Source organism: Ambystoma mexicanum, chromosome 1p (assembly GCF_040938575.1).
Source record: "Ambystoma mexicanum isolate Mex_15411 chromosome 1p, UKY_AmexF1_1, whole genome shotgun sequence".
Taxonomy (NCBI): domain Eukaryota; kingdom Metazoa; phylum Chordata; class Amphibia; order Caudata; family Ambystomatidae; genus Ambystoma; species Ambystoma mexicanum.
The window spans coordinates 148,542,564-148,559,401 of record NC_090921.1 but is presented as its reverse complement, the minus strand read 5'-3'; the positions used below and the strand labels follow the sequence as shown (position 1 = coordinate 148,559,401).

General features: G+C 42.8%; 1 protein-coding gene across 2 annotated transcripts in view; it reads left to right on the top strand.

Annotated features, from left to right (window-relative positions):
- LOC138567315 (thyroid receptor-interacting protein 6-like) overlaps window positions 1–16,838 on the top strand; it is a 114,413-nt gene that overhangs the window by 13,799 nt on the left and 83,776 nt on the right. For both annotated transcript variants that reach the window (XM_069645396.1, XM_069645405.1), the window contains exons 4-5: window positions 6,907–7,026; window positions 7,293–8,771. In XM_069645396.1, the coding sequence (XP_069501497.1) occupies window positions 6,907–7,026; window positions 7,293–8,771 (1,599 nt within the window). The remainder of the gene's footprint in view (window positions 1–6,906; window positions 7,027–7,292; window positions 8,772–16,838) is intronic.

The following is a 16,838-nucleotide window of genomic DNA, read 5'->3' as shown; positions in this document are numbered from 1 at the left end:
CGGAAATTTCTCAAGGCTCACGCTAGGTTGGAGTAGAGCCCTGAATGTGTACCTTTAACATCAGCTTCATCTGTGATTGCCCCACCTATGATGTATAAACCGCTTGATGATCTAGTGGCTCTAAGCTCACAGACGCTTCCAGCAAATATTGTGCAATTGCCTGCGGCCCCGTCCGTGTTTGTAAACCCTCTACTCCCAATTGTCGATCCTCTCAAAACAGCACATTGGTGGTTTCCAATTCTCCCAACTCCTGATAAGGAGCAACAGATTCAGGCCTTGACTGCTATTGACCAACTTCGTGAAGAAATTAGATCTTCTATTAATGCAGCTTCTCACTGTACCACAAGTAGGCTCTTCTGAGAGAGAACCTGTTAGGCCTATATCTTCAGTAACAACCACCTCTATAACCCATCCCACTAATGTGACTGATGAACTTGTTGCTCAAACAGCTCTGCAAGTGACATATGTTTCTACTAAATCTTCTGACTTTGTAGATCAGGTTAACCCTACCACGACTGAGTCTGCACTATCTTCTCAATTGCGACTGCAACCTGCACCGCAAGTTGTAGCCATTGATAGATCCCCTAGTGAGACTTTGAGCCAACTTGTCCTCTTTACACAATATCCGAGAGAAATTATAAAGTCATCTATTGATTCTTACAAAACAGACTCTCAAAGAAGTGGTCATGGTGCCAAAATGCCAATAACTTCTACTTATCCTGATGTGAGTCCCCTTTTGCGAGGCCCTTTATCGTTGAGCAATCAACAAGGACACCGCCGGGTCACTTACATGGCATTTGATACTCCTCCACTAAGACCATCTACAAGTGTATAAAACCCGAATCGTGTAGACAAGGCTTATACATCCAAACAGTCATCTTCATATTGTCTAACTTTGAAATTTTGTGATTTGCCATTCCCAAAGTATGTTCTTAATAGAACACGCTTTTTAAACATATGCACCGAAGTTCCAACTCTGAAAGAGCTAGCTACAACAGATATTGAGTTGATAGAATTTGCTGATCAAGAAAATGTATCTGAAGCCAAAATGTATGTACGATCAGGCTTAACATGTTGTGGCAGGCTTGGACGATCTTGTTTGATCTAGGGTTCATTCTGTTACAAGATAGTACCCCAAGTACTTGTCAGACTGAGAAGCCACACATAAAAATATATCGATCAAATCAACATGATACATCTAGGAGATTTATGACTAACCAATTGTCTACTACAGCCACAAGTGTGCAAATCTTTGGGGCTAGATCATAACAAGTGGCTGCTATGGATTTGATTAGCCTCGTCTCCTGGAATACCCGAGGCAATAGTCATCTTATGAATTCTTGTAACAATGGTCTTGAGGCCTTTGACATCGTTGCATTACAGGAGACGTGGCTTACAGATGCCCCGATTTGGGCCTCTCTTTCAATTATCAGTACTCTTGCCATTAAAAAACCGATGGGACAACCATCTGGTGGTCTTTTATTGGCAGTCAGGCAAGCTTGTGGTTTTACAGTGATGAAATACCCTTCCACTTCCCCCTATTTCCAAGCTGTGAAGTTGACTCGTGGTAATGGGAGTATCGTTATCATTAATATATACTGGAGCAAACGAAATATAACAAATTACCTATTCTTCATGTACTTGTTGTGGCATCTAGATAATATAGCTGCTGACAGGAACGTCTTATGCTCCATCATACTTGGTGACTTAAATTTACATTTAATGCCAGATGGTATTACTGTCCAAATGCCTGAGGAATGTAATTGGTGTAAAATCATGAAAGAAAGGGGGTTTATCATGGTAAATAACACTGTAACAGGTGACCTGCACAACCAACTTGGAGACGAGGCACTCAATGGGCAATTATAGATTACATCTATGTAAATATGAAGTTTTTTCCCCAGGTGCAATCTATGAAGGTGATTCCATCGCGTGTGAGTGACCACAACAAGCTAGCAATGACCTTTAAGTACCTCTCTGACACTCAGTTACTGAGTAAAAATATACATCTATCACATGAACAATTGAACAACAGCGGTACTCGCCTTCGATGGAACCCTCAGAGTTTGATGCATTACGGATATAATCTTTGCAAGGCCTTCATCTCAACATCTCCCAATGCTTCACACTGTTATGTGCATATGCTGCAAATTTTTAAACAAGTCAACGTGCTCGATTCAAGTGTTAGATACAGACATTCGCATCCCTTTGATGTGGAAATCCAACGTGAAAAGGCTAACACTGAGACGAGCTGTTCGAAACTTGAAACATTATACTGTAGATTTCAGAACAGGTATCAAAAAGCGTTTAAAATCAGCTTATAGAAATTGGCTAAAAGGTCAAAAATATCTACAATATCAGAAAAATGGCGAGCTAATGTTGAAATGGATCATTACTAAATCCACAAGTGGGATCTGGAACTGTTTGAATGATGCCACGTTAAAAACACAGGGTGCAGTAGTAATCTCTGCCATATGGAATGAAGATTGGTGTGTGTACTTTAGGGATCTCTATTGTTCCCCCTTTCCTGAGTTAATTTGGGATCTTCACATGCCAGCAGCGTGCCACTAGTTTCCACTTGAAAACGAAGATATATTACACTGCATTAAAACATTAAGCCGAGATTAAGAGAATACCCATACGAATGGGTGAATATTCTCACTCAAATTTTCAAACACATAGTTGCAGTTGGTAAAATAGCCAAATCTTGGAAACAATCAATAATACTCCCAATTTTCAAGAAAGGCAGTAGGGCTGATCCAAGAGTTTATCGCCCTATTGCCCTTCTAGATTGTCCAGGTAAAATATTTGCTCGGCCAATCTTGAAACACTTCAACTCATGGCTAGATTTGCATAGTTTTCGTGATCCATTTCAAAAAGGCTTCCTTCCAGGACTGGGCACAGCAGTAAATATAATCATCTTAAATGCTGTCGTCCATCAAATGCGCCAATGAAAACGGGCCCTTTACATGGCCTTTATTGACTTTCGAATGGCGTTTGACGCAGTCCCACGTGAGTTACAATATTAAAAGCTAATGGATAAAGGTTGCCCATGGTTTATATTGAAGTGGATTATTGATTTACACACTGGCACCTCCATCCAAGTCAGGTTAGATAACGAAGGCTTATTGTCTGACCCTATAGAAACTGCTTGAGGCCCCAAACAGGGTTGCCTACTGGCATCGGCTATGTTTAATTTTTTTTATTTTGGACAAAGGGCCTCACTTTGAATCTGTAATAACTGACTCACCAAAAATCAATAATGTGCAGATTACATTTTCATTATATGCTGATGATATGGTGCTGTTTTCGAAAACTCCAAATGGCCTTCGAGTGCTGCTAGATGTCCTTGACAAATATACTATGAGTAATTGTATAACGATTAACATAGCAAAAACAAAAGTAATTCAGTTGGTACTTCTAAGCAGCGACTCGCTATCCATCGGTGGCCAATGCAGTCGACAACCCTGAACTCAGTTTCATCATATATCTATCTGGGCAAATATATAACTCATTTTCCAAGTTATAATGCCTATGAGCACTATGTTGAAAAAAAGTCTTTACAGCAGTTTCTCAAGCTCGGCTAATTAAAGCCAAATACTGTAAATTATCTCTAGTTCCAATTTTTGGGTACTATAAACAAAAGTTCATTCCTGTCATTACATATGGATCTGAGGCATTTGCGAAGAAATCTTATGACTATTGGGCATTATTAGAGGGGTATTACTGGAAACGAGTACTAACTTTGCCATTATCTGAACCCATGTGTCTTCTTAGACCTGAATTAGGTTTGTGATCCTTATATGCCTCATATAAATGGAAATATCTGCATACTTTACGGAAAATGTGTGATGGCCTCTAACAACCCTGGATTAATAAGCATTGTTGCGAAATATCTTTTGTCATCAATGGTCGACTTTCCAAACACTTGGAGGGGAAAGGCGCTGAAAATCATCAATGACCCTTTTAATTGAAAACCCAGACAAAGCCAAAAAACATTTGTGGGAATACGATTGGATACAAACAAGGAGCGCTTGCTCCAAATATCGTACATTTAATGATAATCCCTTTGCCTTAAAACGCTATGGGGCAATTGAAAACTATCTAACCTTTTTCCCTAACTCACGTCTGAGGAATGATTTTCTGCGCTCTCGTCTAAATATCTGGCCTGCACATGAAGTCCTGCATAAACGTAAAATCATATCAGTGAGTGACTTGCCAATGTCGATTCTGTAAAAATGTTCCCAAAACGTTGAAACATTTGTGCACTTGAATGTCCAGTACTGCTTCCACAACGAATCTTGTTTTTTAAATCCTTTTTTCAAAATGATTGCATCGTAACAAGTGAGAAATTGTGGAAGTTACTTTTCCATTGCACAGGGAATTCGATCAGATATGCTATTTTGAATTTCTTATACAGTCTAAGATTATTGAACAAACCATCATTTCAAAGTAAATTATGATGCCTACAACGTGAGCTCTATCAAATCAAATGTGAACATTAGCTGTTTTGTTCTGACCGATGTAGTTTGCGATGATACATGATGATTGATAACTGAAGAGTTTCTTTTTAATAAGAATTTTATTTAATGTTCTTTTCTTTTTTTTCATTTGTATTTTAATGATTTAGTGAATGTAACAAATTACTTGGAATTATTTGTTTTTATTTTTTTTTGTCAAAGTTGAAAAATCAAACTTTCTTTTTTTTATTAAAACAACTCAACAATAAAAAATAAAATAAACAACTGGAGGGAAAATCACAAATAAATGGGAATCTTTCCTAACATTGTGCATCAGGTGTTTGAGAAACCAGTGTTTGCTGCAGTGTTTTCTGTAAAGGATGCTCACTTGCTGATGAGTAAGTCCATTCGTTGTACACCTGCAGTCTGTTCCTTTTGCCATTGGGACTCTCAAGTCTGATCTGTCATTTTAGGTATTTGTAACACTTAAAATAAACACCTGGCTTTCTTCTGTCATTAATTAATATCTTTTTTCTTTTCCAAAGGGGCCTAGTAGAATATGTTGGTTTAGAGAGCTTTTGTGTGGCAGGTCCATTGGCAAGCGATTTGAGGTGGGCAAATGTCATTACAGAGCCTGGGCGCATGACTGCAAATCCTGTTTTTCTAGTGTGCATACATTTACTTTGAGAAGCGCCTGATTGGCTGAGAGTAGGTTTTAGAAAGGAGAAGAGTCTGACATTATGATGACTTTTTAATGAGTGCAACCAATATTTGTGTGTTTAGCCAGCGACGATAGAACTATGTTCCTTTCAGACACCCCTTCTTTTTCTGTTCCTGCAGTTATTTACATCCTTTCCCCCTTTATTCTGTAATTTCTGCTCTCAATGTATATTTCATATGTGGATTTTGGCTTTTCTTTATTTTTTGTAAACCAGCACTACACATGGTTTCCAAGAATTAATCCTGTCAGTTACTTGTATAGTTAAGTGTCAAGTGGTATGATGTTCATAAAAACATACTTATTTGTCCTTCTGCTAAACTACTCCTTCAGACTCTTGACTAAATCACTCCTGCTCCCTCTGCACTGCATTGGTCTATCTAAATTTGCTCGTCATACTCGTAAGCAGTCTAAACTTGCCCTCTGCTGTATGTCTTCTATTTGCTTTTAGTTTATCTACACACACTTCTCCCTACTTGTTTGACTTTGCAGACTTTTTCCCAATTGTGTAATGTGTTCACTTTCTTTTTTAATGTATTCATTTTAATTGTGTTCACTCTTGTTCCTGCATGTCTATTGGGCCATTTGCCTTTCATAAACTCACGTAATCTCTGTTCTTCCCCTCTGAGCTGTCGTTGTGTCCGTATCCTCATGTGCTTTCCCACAAGATAATTCTGTCAACTTTCTAGTCCTCAAGTTATGGATTGGCCCCAAGAGGACAGACTGCTAAATCCAACATTGACAGTTTTAAAAAACATTTTTAAAAAGCTCTTATTTCATCGGTTGAGTGTGGCGTTCCCTGGTCATTTTAAGGTTTGGCTATTATTTGGTGCTGCCTATGTGCTGGAATTATTGGCATTGGAAGGGGAGATGGAATATGAGTAGGAACATGCTGTTTGGCCTTTTACCTACCCATTTACCACCCATGACAGTCCCTATGGCCATTCTCTCCTACTACTTCCCGTCCCCCGCCAGGATCACTTTGAGTTAGTTCTATGCTTTTAAGGGGATGCCAGTAATATTTCTAAACAACCTTCTAAAAGGTTTTTAATCGCAGCTGTTCACTAACCTCTGGTTAATAAAAATAAGTCTTAATCGTGTTTGCATTGCACCACTTGAATTATAAGCAATATGCCTGCCCTTACCTCTGTTCCTTGCTCATGAATCCCTGATCAAAACAAGTGTTACGATGGATTTCAGAGTCTGCTCTTCTGAGAGGCTACCCTATGTATTAAAAAGGGTAATAGAATTTGGGAGGAACAACATGAATGTCTTTCTCGGACTTGAAGCTCTACCTCCTTGATATTTCTGTTTTAAGATTTCTGATTTGGTAGGACTTCTAACCGGAATTACACCTTTGTGTGGTGACCATCATAATTGACCCCTAAGCAACATTAGGGGAGCTCTATGTTGTAGAAGTTGGTAGGAATCTGAATGTGTTTAGGCGTTTGAAACACAACTTGTTAGAAAATGATGGTCAATATATTTGCAATTTAATACAGAAGCAGAAACGTGAGTAGCTTAGTTTCAGCTGAAATTCTTTTTCAGACCCTTGTGCAAGTTACTCTTTATGCAAAACCATTGTACTGTAGAAGTGTGTGTTTTTCCTTTTTTCATCTGGCTCGATAACTTTGTGCTCAAGAACCAGAGTTGACAGGGTCTTGTGTATGACTTGCCACTTTGTCTGGCTCCAGACTTAGTTCCTTTGTTTTCGTGTTTTTTCCACAGGGTACCTCCGTGGACAGAGGTGGCTATCGCCCCTCCAGCATCGATGCAGAAATTGACTCCCTGACTAACATGCTGGCTGATATGGAGAGCAGTGGGTCTCGGCGGCAGCTGGAGACGCAGGTATGTAGGGGCACCTGCTGTGGGCAGTGTGAGGGAGGGAACTAGGTTATCTGCATTTTACTCCTACCACTCCTTGGACATTCTCAGATAATCCTTGTCGCCAGCCTCCATGATCCTGTGGCGCAAGATGAACATTCAAGATGGCTCATTACCTAAAAATAGACACGCTTGAGTTTCTGTTTCTGAAGCACATGTAGCAGCCTGCAGTGTACTTTCAGGGTGATTTAACATGTGGTTTAACTCTGTCCCTTCTTTTTTCCTCACAGGGATATGATGTCATGTCACACTCTGGAGGCGCTCCTCATGCAGCGCACTTCTCAAAATCGTCCTCTGGTTACAAGCCTAAGCAAGCCATGTATGGGGCTGCACCTCAAACTGGGTCTTACGGAGTCGAACGGAAGACTCCAGGGTTTGGAGTATCTCCCCAGTCTGAAACATATATAGCCTCCTCTGGGACTAGTTCTGCCTACAGTCCGCCTCTCCCAGAGCCGCAGAATCCAGCTCAGTCAGGTGGATACGGAGTATCTCAGGCGCCAAAGTCATATCCCCAGCCAATGCCAGCTTCCTATACCACAGCCTCCTCTTCCACGGGGCCAGCATTCAATGTTCAGGTTAAAGTGGCACAACCGGTGCTGAACTACACAGAGCCACGCAGAAAAGCAGAACAGGCCTATGGCCCACCTTCACCCCGGCACCAGGTGCCCAGTTATCCACCCCAGTATGCGACTGAACCATCCTACCGAGCACAGCTTACTTCTGAACAGTCTTACAGAGGTTCTCGAACCATGGAACCTTCTTACAGAGGGCCGTCGGTCACTGAACAATCATACAGAGGGCCACCAACCACAGAGCCATCCTTCCGAGGACCTCAAGCCACAGAACTGTCCTATAGAATGCAGGTCGCTGAGCCATCTTACAGAGGGCCTCACACCTCTGAGCCACCCTACAGGGGCCCGCAGGCGGCTGAGCCTCCCTACAGGGGCCCGCAGGCGGCTGAGCCTCCCTACAGGGGCCCGCAGGCGGCTGAGCCTCCCTACAGGGGCCCGCAGGCGGCTGAGCCTCCCTACAGGGGCCCGCAGGCGGCTGAGCCTCCCTACAGGGGCCCGCAGGCGGCTGAGCCACCCTACAGGGGCCCGCAGGCGGCTGAGCCACCCTACAGGGGCCCGCAGGCGGCTGAGCCACCCTACAGGGGCCCGCAGGCGGCTGAGCCACCCTACAGGGGCCCGCAGGCGGCTGAGCCACCCTACAGGGGCCCGCAGGCGGCTGAGCCATCCCACAGAGGGTCTTCATCAATGGAAACATTGTACAGAGAACCTCAGATAACTGAGCAGTCATACAGAGGACCACAAGCCAGAGGACTGCAGAACACCGATCTGTCTCACAGAGCACCACAGACCACTGACTCGCCGTACAGAGGACCACAGAGCACAGATTTGTTACACAGAGCACCCCAGCATACTACTGAGGTATCCTACAGAGCGCAGCAAACCCGGTATCCAGAAATGCAGATCGCACCAGGGCAGAACTGGAATCACACCTCTCCCTATCCTAGCGGATCTGACTCCGGTTATAGCGAAGCAGAGGTTGCACAAGACCGCAGGTATGGACAGCAACCCGTTAAGAAGGCTGAGGTCGAGCAGTACAGCACTGGATCCAAGACAGCTGGGCAACAGATGGCGATTGGTAAGGGGAATCGAGAGCAGTCGGTTCTGCCATCTGGAGGTTCAGCAGGATACCCTCAACAGGTAAAGGCTTCTGTGGCATTGTCTCTTGTGAAAGCATTTAAATCATGGTGGTGTATGGATACGAGTGTCACCTAATGTGGACCTATATTAATAGGATGATCACGTGCATGGGTATTAAAGGGATGCACAGAATGATAGGTAATGGAATGGGCATTAGTAAGGTTGAAGGACCAAAAGAGCTCCAGGAGGTGGATGCAGCCAGAAGGCCATGGGGAGGTGGTGGACCAGGGAGGTCAAAATGTAGACAGATGAGTGTCAGGGTAATACGTTCCCTTTTATGGAGCCATTTGTCTCACATACTGAACTAGCTGATTATTTGCAATACAATTTCTAGTACAGATCAGTAAATCAGGAAGATAATTTACAGTACCTTTTTAGAAGCCGGCATTTTGCACAGAATCTTGTGGGTGGGAAGGGGACAACACATCACTTGGTTGGAGAGGTCTGAATGATATGTCCAACTTGTTTGCTTAGACCTTAAGTGAGAATCCATAGGAAAGTTGCTTTAATTCTCCTAAGCATCAGGACTGCTATACAAACTGTTCTTGTCTATTGTAATATTTGTCATATGGATGGCCACTTGGTGGCCAGGACTGAGTGACCCACCACAGGTCACAATCTGGCATATACTCACCTGTATTAGGAGATGAAGCCTTATTACTCCTGTCTGAAACCTAACTTCTCTACAATCTCTCTCTCCTTTGTGAGCCAGGACTGTTTCCCCCGAGCGTATGGTAACTGGAATCGTGTGAGCTAGAGGGAAGATGTGCTGTGGGTTAGCTTTGCATACCTTGTCCACTGCTACACATCATTGTGTAACAATGTTCCTGCCTTTGTACTGAGGAGGGAAGAATAAACTCGGAGGGCCATCTAGAAAAGACCTGAACGTCAAAGGTACATAGAAATGTAGGGAATACAAAAGCCACTAAATATTTCAAAAGACTTTGTAATAATTTGCGGCTAACTGTAGGATAGCCCACAAACCTAGGTCCAATCCAGAAAAGATTCTAGAATTGAAAATGAGAAATCAACATTTGACACATTCATCTGGCCCACCAAGGCCTGCACTGAATCCCATGTGATGCTATATGCCTTTTCTTCACAGAGGGAGAATCTAGGAGCAATGTTCTCGAGTAGCTCATGTCAAATTCTGCTGGGCATAATTGATTAATCTTTTATTACACGCTTAACACCGGAGACCAGTCTCTAAGGGCGGTACTGGGATTCAGACCTGTGTTGCTCTGCGTGGTCTTGCTTAAAATGTAATTGCCCCTGAGCAATCAGCCGGGAATTCTCATGCAATGTCATTTTCTGTGTAAAAGGGTTCCATGTGTTAAAATCTCAGCAAAAAGGTTGTAGTTTTGCCGCCGCAATCCATGCAAAGGATGCAGGGGACACCCCCGCAACCTCCACTCCCCCTAAATGGTATAATGCGGTACACCTTTACCGGGTCAAACCACAGCATTTTTTACGTGATTTTATAAAATGCAGCGTAAAAGGCCTTTCGACGGGAGTGCTTGGCTGAGTGTTCGGTGTGTGAGCATGTTGCAGCTCATTCAGTTCATTTCTATTAACCTGGCGTCTTGGGAAAGGATTAGCAGTCTGATTTCAGTTTGCATTTGAACAGGAGAAGCCAGATCACTCAAAACACCAGCCACGAGGCCTTGCACATTTTCTTTACTAGAATTGCACGTGCTCTAGGTAACTGTTAACACTGCAAATTAAAATGTTCCATTAACAGTCTTAAGTTTATTACATTTCTAATCTGTATTGCAATCACTATTCTGCCAACTGAGCGCTATGTTCCATCGAAGAATGGAAGTTGCTCCCATTTCATTTGATATGCACATTTTGCAGTGTCCCGTCAAAGTTTCGAAAAAATAGTTTCGAAATACAATAATTTGGAAACAAAAGCATCGGGAAAAGAAAATTCAAATGCATTTTTTTCATGTAAATGTTTTTTTTATATAGTAAAATTCGTGTTTTTTCCCAAAAACATGCATTTGAATTTCTTTTTTTTTTGTTGATGCTTTTGACTCGAAACTGTTGTATTTCGACACTATGATTGTCGAAACTATGACTATAAACCCATTTTTCTCATTGCGCACAAAAGGTTGGGGACCCCTTCTTTAATGGAACTATAGTGAACTGTCTCCAATCGCTGGCATGGAATAGGACATAGAGTGTGTATGTGGCGTCTCTTGACCTTACGCCCGCCTTTGATGCAGTCGATAGGGTTCTTTTATGTTGTAAATTGGCATCATGGGGAATACCAAGGGGTTTATTGAGAATGATAATGGCCTTGTACTCACAAACTACATTAAGGGTACGTTTGAACCACTCGGGTCCCTCTCTGAAAGCATTCTAGTGGACTGGGGTGTACGACAAGGGTGCATGTTAGCACCCTTGCTATTTAACATGTACTTGGCAGACGCAGGAGAACATATATCATCTGCAGGCTTAGTATCCCTCAAAATATCAGTTCTCCGAATTTAATGGCTGGCTTACGTGCATGATTTTCTTTTATTTGATGTGACCGCATTTGGTTTACAGAGACTAATTGATGCATTTGTTAAATACGTGAAGGATTTGTCACTGATAGTTAACCCTAAAAAGACCAAAATTATTCAGTTGACAAAATCTAGGAAACAATTTCAGCAGAGATTGTTCATGGATAAAACAGAATTCGAGAAGGTCAACTCCCGTACATATTTGGGATTCATGGGGAATGATGGTCCCAATATCTCTACCATAACCGTTTGGTTTGAATCCAGAGCTTCTGCTTTGGCAAACCAATTGTCTAGAGTGGACACTAAATTTGGTAAATTTTCCCTCAAACCAGCAGTTTGCTATTACGAAGCAAAACTAGTCCTGAAACTGTTATATACAGTTGATGTGTATCAAATGAGGATTCTGGAAAAGAGTATTGCAAGCTCCAAAGTCTGTCCCTCTGCCATTAATCAGGTACGAGTTGGGGATCGTCTCCCTTAAGACAAGAGCATATTGGAAGATTCTTTCTTTAGTAAGAAAGCTTTTATGTCCACCAGGCAACTCCCTTTTGTGGATCTTTATAATATCTATATAAACCAGCGAGTGTTACATTTGAAGGCAATCTACAATCTGTGTGGGAGTATTTTTGAGGAAGTAGGAAGCACAACTGAGGAACTCTGTACAAATCCTATGAAAACTAAATCTAGACGGTTTCATTGGGATTGGATTAAAACATTGGAGTCTATGCGCACGTATAGTTCCCTACAAAATATGTATGGTGAACACAAAGATCTGGGTATATTAGCACCATTTCCCAGTATTAACCCAGTCAGAGGTACTTGGTTGTGCTTCCTGCGTTTTCGGTGGAATGTTATACAGACTAAGAGTTTTCTAGTTCGATTTGGTTTGATCTCTTTGGACAAAGCAAGTTGTAGATTTTGCACAAATGATACAGCGACTTTACAACACTGGGTCCTTGATTGTCGTGCCCTCGCTCATTTACATATAAAATATTTTCAGAAATACTATGATTTTCATGAATTGAACTGTGTCGATGGAAACGATTTTATTTGGTCTTTGGTTCTTGCAGGGCGTACAACTTCTTCAATGATTGCGATTTCAGGTTTTATCAGTGCAGTGAATTTAGACAAATTTGTATTTGAGATTTTACAGTGTCATTTGTTTTTTTGTTTTTTCCTTTTATGTAAATGAAATGTATGACTTCTAAATGTTCTTAAGATGTTAAAGGTTTATGTATGAAGTGTATTAATGTATTTTCTTGATTATGAATTAAAGGTTGAATTACTTCAACCAAATGATTTAATTAAAAAAGAACAAAAAGTCCTTTCGACTACAGCATCCCATCGACATTCTTTGGAGAAACCACTTCTTGATGCAGTTTATTAACGCTCCGGCTCGCAGTCTCCATGCTTGATAAAGACAAGCTGCTATTATCAGGAGAAGCTGGAGAACACTCGCCCTAGGGTTAGAGTACTTGAAACAATGATGGAAGATGGGTCTGGACGATATTTCTGGCTGAAACGATATATATCTCAATATTGTTTGTGGGTTAAATGCTCAGTTGTAAGCTGTTTGGACTGATTTTCTATATTCTGGCCAGGTGGACAGATGTATAGAAGGCCTACCTAGTTTAGTGACGGGGACACCACTGGGAGCTGCAGCCAAAGCAGTTCAAGGTAGCATGACGAGTGGTCAATGCTAAGTCTCAGGAAGGGTGAGGGGCCCTCAATGAGTACACACAGTGAAAAGTCAAGGAACACTCACTTATACAAATATTTATTTATGGCCATATGACAAATGACTACTAGCATGTAATAATTTCACACCATACTCAATAAACGATACATCTATACAATCACTGGAGTAGGGCAACATACATAACAAAAGCCCTGCATTGGAAGGTTAATATTCGCATACTCTACTACAGGTCCATTCAGTTGCTCAACTCCTAGGAAGAGCAATTTTTGGGGGGCTTATAACTTCGTTCCCCGTGGACGAATACTCGCCAAACTTTGCAAAAAAAGTAGTTGGCCCACTCTCACATGTGATTTCATCAATGAGATTTGTGATGTCATCTTTGATGTCCTGGGTGTTAGTTTTAGCAGTGCACGTTGGTGGCGCGAGTTATGGTTGCTTAGCTTACCATAACCCGCGAATTTCTGAGGTTTTTCAGTTTTACTTGTAACCATAACGTCCCTTAACACTGTTTTTTCACTGAATATATATGTACATATATATATAAACATTAACTTTAACCCTTTAAGTGCCAAGGACGAGGTATCTTGTCTTTGGAAGTGCATACGCAGTGCCAAGCTTTTTGGCACCTTGTTTTGAGCGATCCCTGCAAAGCAGGGATCGCTCAAAACTGTAATCCAACCCCTGGGCTATGTGAGGGGGAGGTCCCCCCTCACTGCCAGGGGGCTGGATTACCTTCAGTTTCACGTGGGCGTGCGTAAAGCACGTCGACGTGAAAGTAATTTTCACTGCAGCAGCCATTTCGGGCTGCTGCGGTGAAAACAGAAGGCGAGTGTTCACCTTTCTCCGCCTCAATCTCCGGCTGTATTTCAAGCCGGAGATCGAGGCGGGTATCGTTGGAAAGGGGAGATTCTCTCCTTTACAACGATACCCATTGTGTGGCATTGCTGCCCGCGGATCGGGCAGCAAGTGTGATATTTGGTAGGGGAAAACATTCAGGTGTCAAAACAGACTTGGGGTTACCTGTGTTTTAGGCTTTCCCCTTGGCGCCCAGGTAGGTGCTGGTTTCATCGGGACACCTGTGGGAACGCAGGACGGTATAACATTTGTTGTGTTTGTGTGGTTTTCATAACGTTTTGACCCATTTGCTGGTGCCCTTTGTCACACCACCCTTTCATTTCCCAAATATGACCTACACTTAGTCGTTGCTTTAGGCACCATACGCTTTTGTAACCTGCACACGTCACCTACCCTTGAAAAGGTCTGCCTGTGCTCTTTAAAAAAATGTGTGCTTGCCGTTCCTCACCACATTGGTTTTCCCGATTTACACATGCAAAGTGCATCTGTTCAGGCCGTGAGCGTAAAACTCCTGTGTACCATGGCTCAGTGTTTGGCTTGTGGTATTGCTTGTTTTGTAAAACACTACAAAGAATGCGTGCTTTCCTAACTGCAAGAGTCGGGGGGGAATGTAGCGGAGCACTGCTTTTCTCAAAATTCATAGAAGCCATTGCCGTACCAAGCCAACCATGTCCAAACACATACCTTTTTATTTCAGTCATTTTCCCGCTTTTGCCCCAATCTATGGCATTTTCCCCTACCTAGTGTTTGCATGACCTACGCAAATCACCCCTTTCTAAACTTGGAATTTTGTCGACTTTTCAGAAATATATGCTTCTGTTCTCCAATTCGGCTTTCCTACCCTTTTCTCCTATTCCATCCATGCATGTCCAATTGGCAAAAATGGCCAACATCGCCTACCTCTCACAAAACGGTTGATAACCACATAAAAATATTTTTTTTCAGTTTCCACTCAACCTGTTCTTGAAAGCCAGGAAATTGGGGAATTCAGCACAGCAAACCATTTGATCCTAGCTCTTACAAGGAAGAAACCACAGGCTTCTTTGTACATCATTTTATTGTCATTTTTTGAAAAACCCCAACATTTTCGCCCTTTTTGCTTATTTTCTCTCGCCCCCCTACAGCAACCTAGGATTCCTGGGCGGCGTTACGACCGCTTACATGTGGGGAAAAAAAGCCAAATTTCGCCAAGATATCTCATGTAACAAAAAAGTTACAAGCCATTGAATGGCCACTTACCGAAATCGCCAAAAAAGGCCCTGGCACTGGGGGGAAATACCCATGGCAGTTAAAGGGTTAAAGGTCCATCCCTAAAATGTATGGGGCTTTATGCCCAAATGTTCACCAAGTTCCACACAGTTTTGTGAGACTGGAACAAGTTAGTGGAGGGCTGTCCAATGAAGAGTTTCAAGGGGTAGAGTACAAGATGTTCTAATGAGTGCCCCCCTGCCCCCCGCTTTCGGAATGCTTGCGGGAGCAAGCCATGGCAAAGCCAAACAGTTATAAAAGTTTCTAAAAGTTACCAAACTTTTAAAGGGGGGACGGGGGTTTCAGGTAAGTAATGTTACGACTCACCCCCCTCACTCCGATTCTTCTTAGGACTTGGCAGGTCTTCAAAAGAGGGTCCAAGGTAGCTTTTCCCGCTGTCAGCTCTAGTTCTTGATGCCCAGTGGTTTCCAGTTCGAGCACTTATCTGGTCAGCGACAAATGCTGGTGGAAGGTCTTAAGGATTGTTGGATAATGCAGAAGAGCTCGATGCCGGGCCCCTCTCAGCACAGGACTGAATGCTGAAAAGATGCTTTGGATGATGGCCGCTGATGCACAGCGACACAGGGGGACACACCTTTCACGGTTGGAACTTGAACTCGCCTTCGATCTCTGGTTCCCTTGCTACTGGAACCACACAATTTGGCAGAGATGAGTCCTGTAGAACCAGCTGTCGATCCCCAAAGTTCTGGGGCTCAACGCGGAACAGCGACATCTGCCGCACAGTATCCCAAACTCCGAGCTGGGCAGTGTTTAGGCATCTTGAAGCAAGACACAGACAATATATTCAAAGTTCAAAATCAAATGGTTTATGAAATAAAATGTCAGGATGGTTGAAGGCCTAACTTGCTCTATGCTAAGGTGTGAATTCCCTTGCTGAACGAAACTAAGGAAAGTCTGAGTCAGAGTTTAACTTAAAAGTCTGTATGTGTCCAAAACCTAACCTTGCCCTCACAACTAAAGCTAAACAATGTGTAGGGATGCCAATAACCAAAGAAATGATGATCAAAACAAAGTTCTGTGCTTCTTCCTGCTCTTGACTTCAAGGCAAATTCAAAAGAAAAGTTCAAGGCAGCACAGTTCAAAAGAAAAGGGTCTTGAGGCTCCACCCTCAAAACAATATTTGGCGTTCATCAAGTCTTAGGGTTCACTTCAACGTAGCACCTTGAACATTAAGTTCAGCACAACTGCAGGTCAACTTGACACTCCTTCTGGATGGCATCAACAGTTCGCTTACATTGCTCCTTCTTGGTTTGTTTCATAATGTCTCTGGCTTTCACAATTTTAGGGCTCCTTTGTCTAGGCGCAGTTGTCAGAACCCTAGGCTCTTCAGCTCACGCAGCTTCTCTGTATTTGCCCCGTGTACAGATTCACGTTCAGGATCCAAAAGCGATGGCCTTTGCCTGGGCACCTGAGAAGAGGACCCAAGGTGAGTGGATGAAAGGATTCCCTCAGGTTTCTCACAGCAGCCACTGGGTGATCCAGGGCCACTTCCGAGGGCTTTACTTCGCAGGACTCTGACCTGACGTCGAGAATGGATGTTCCCTCCACTCCAAGGGTCGAAGCTCCTTTGCAGGACTTCTGGAGATCACCTACAAGACCGAGCTAAAGTACAGTAGCAGAATTTGGGCGCCAGGCCGTTCACCTTACATGTCTTGCAGCCGAACTGGATAGTTGGCTCCTTCAGGTTTCTTCCAGGAACTATCTGGAATGGGTGCAAGCGTTCTCTTCTTATCG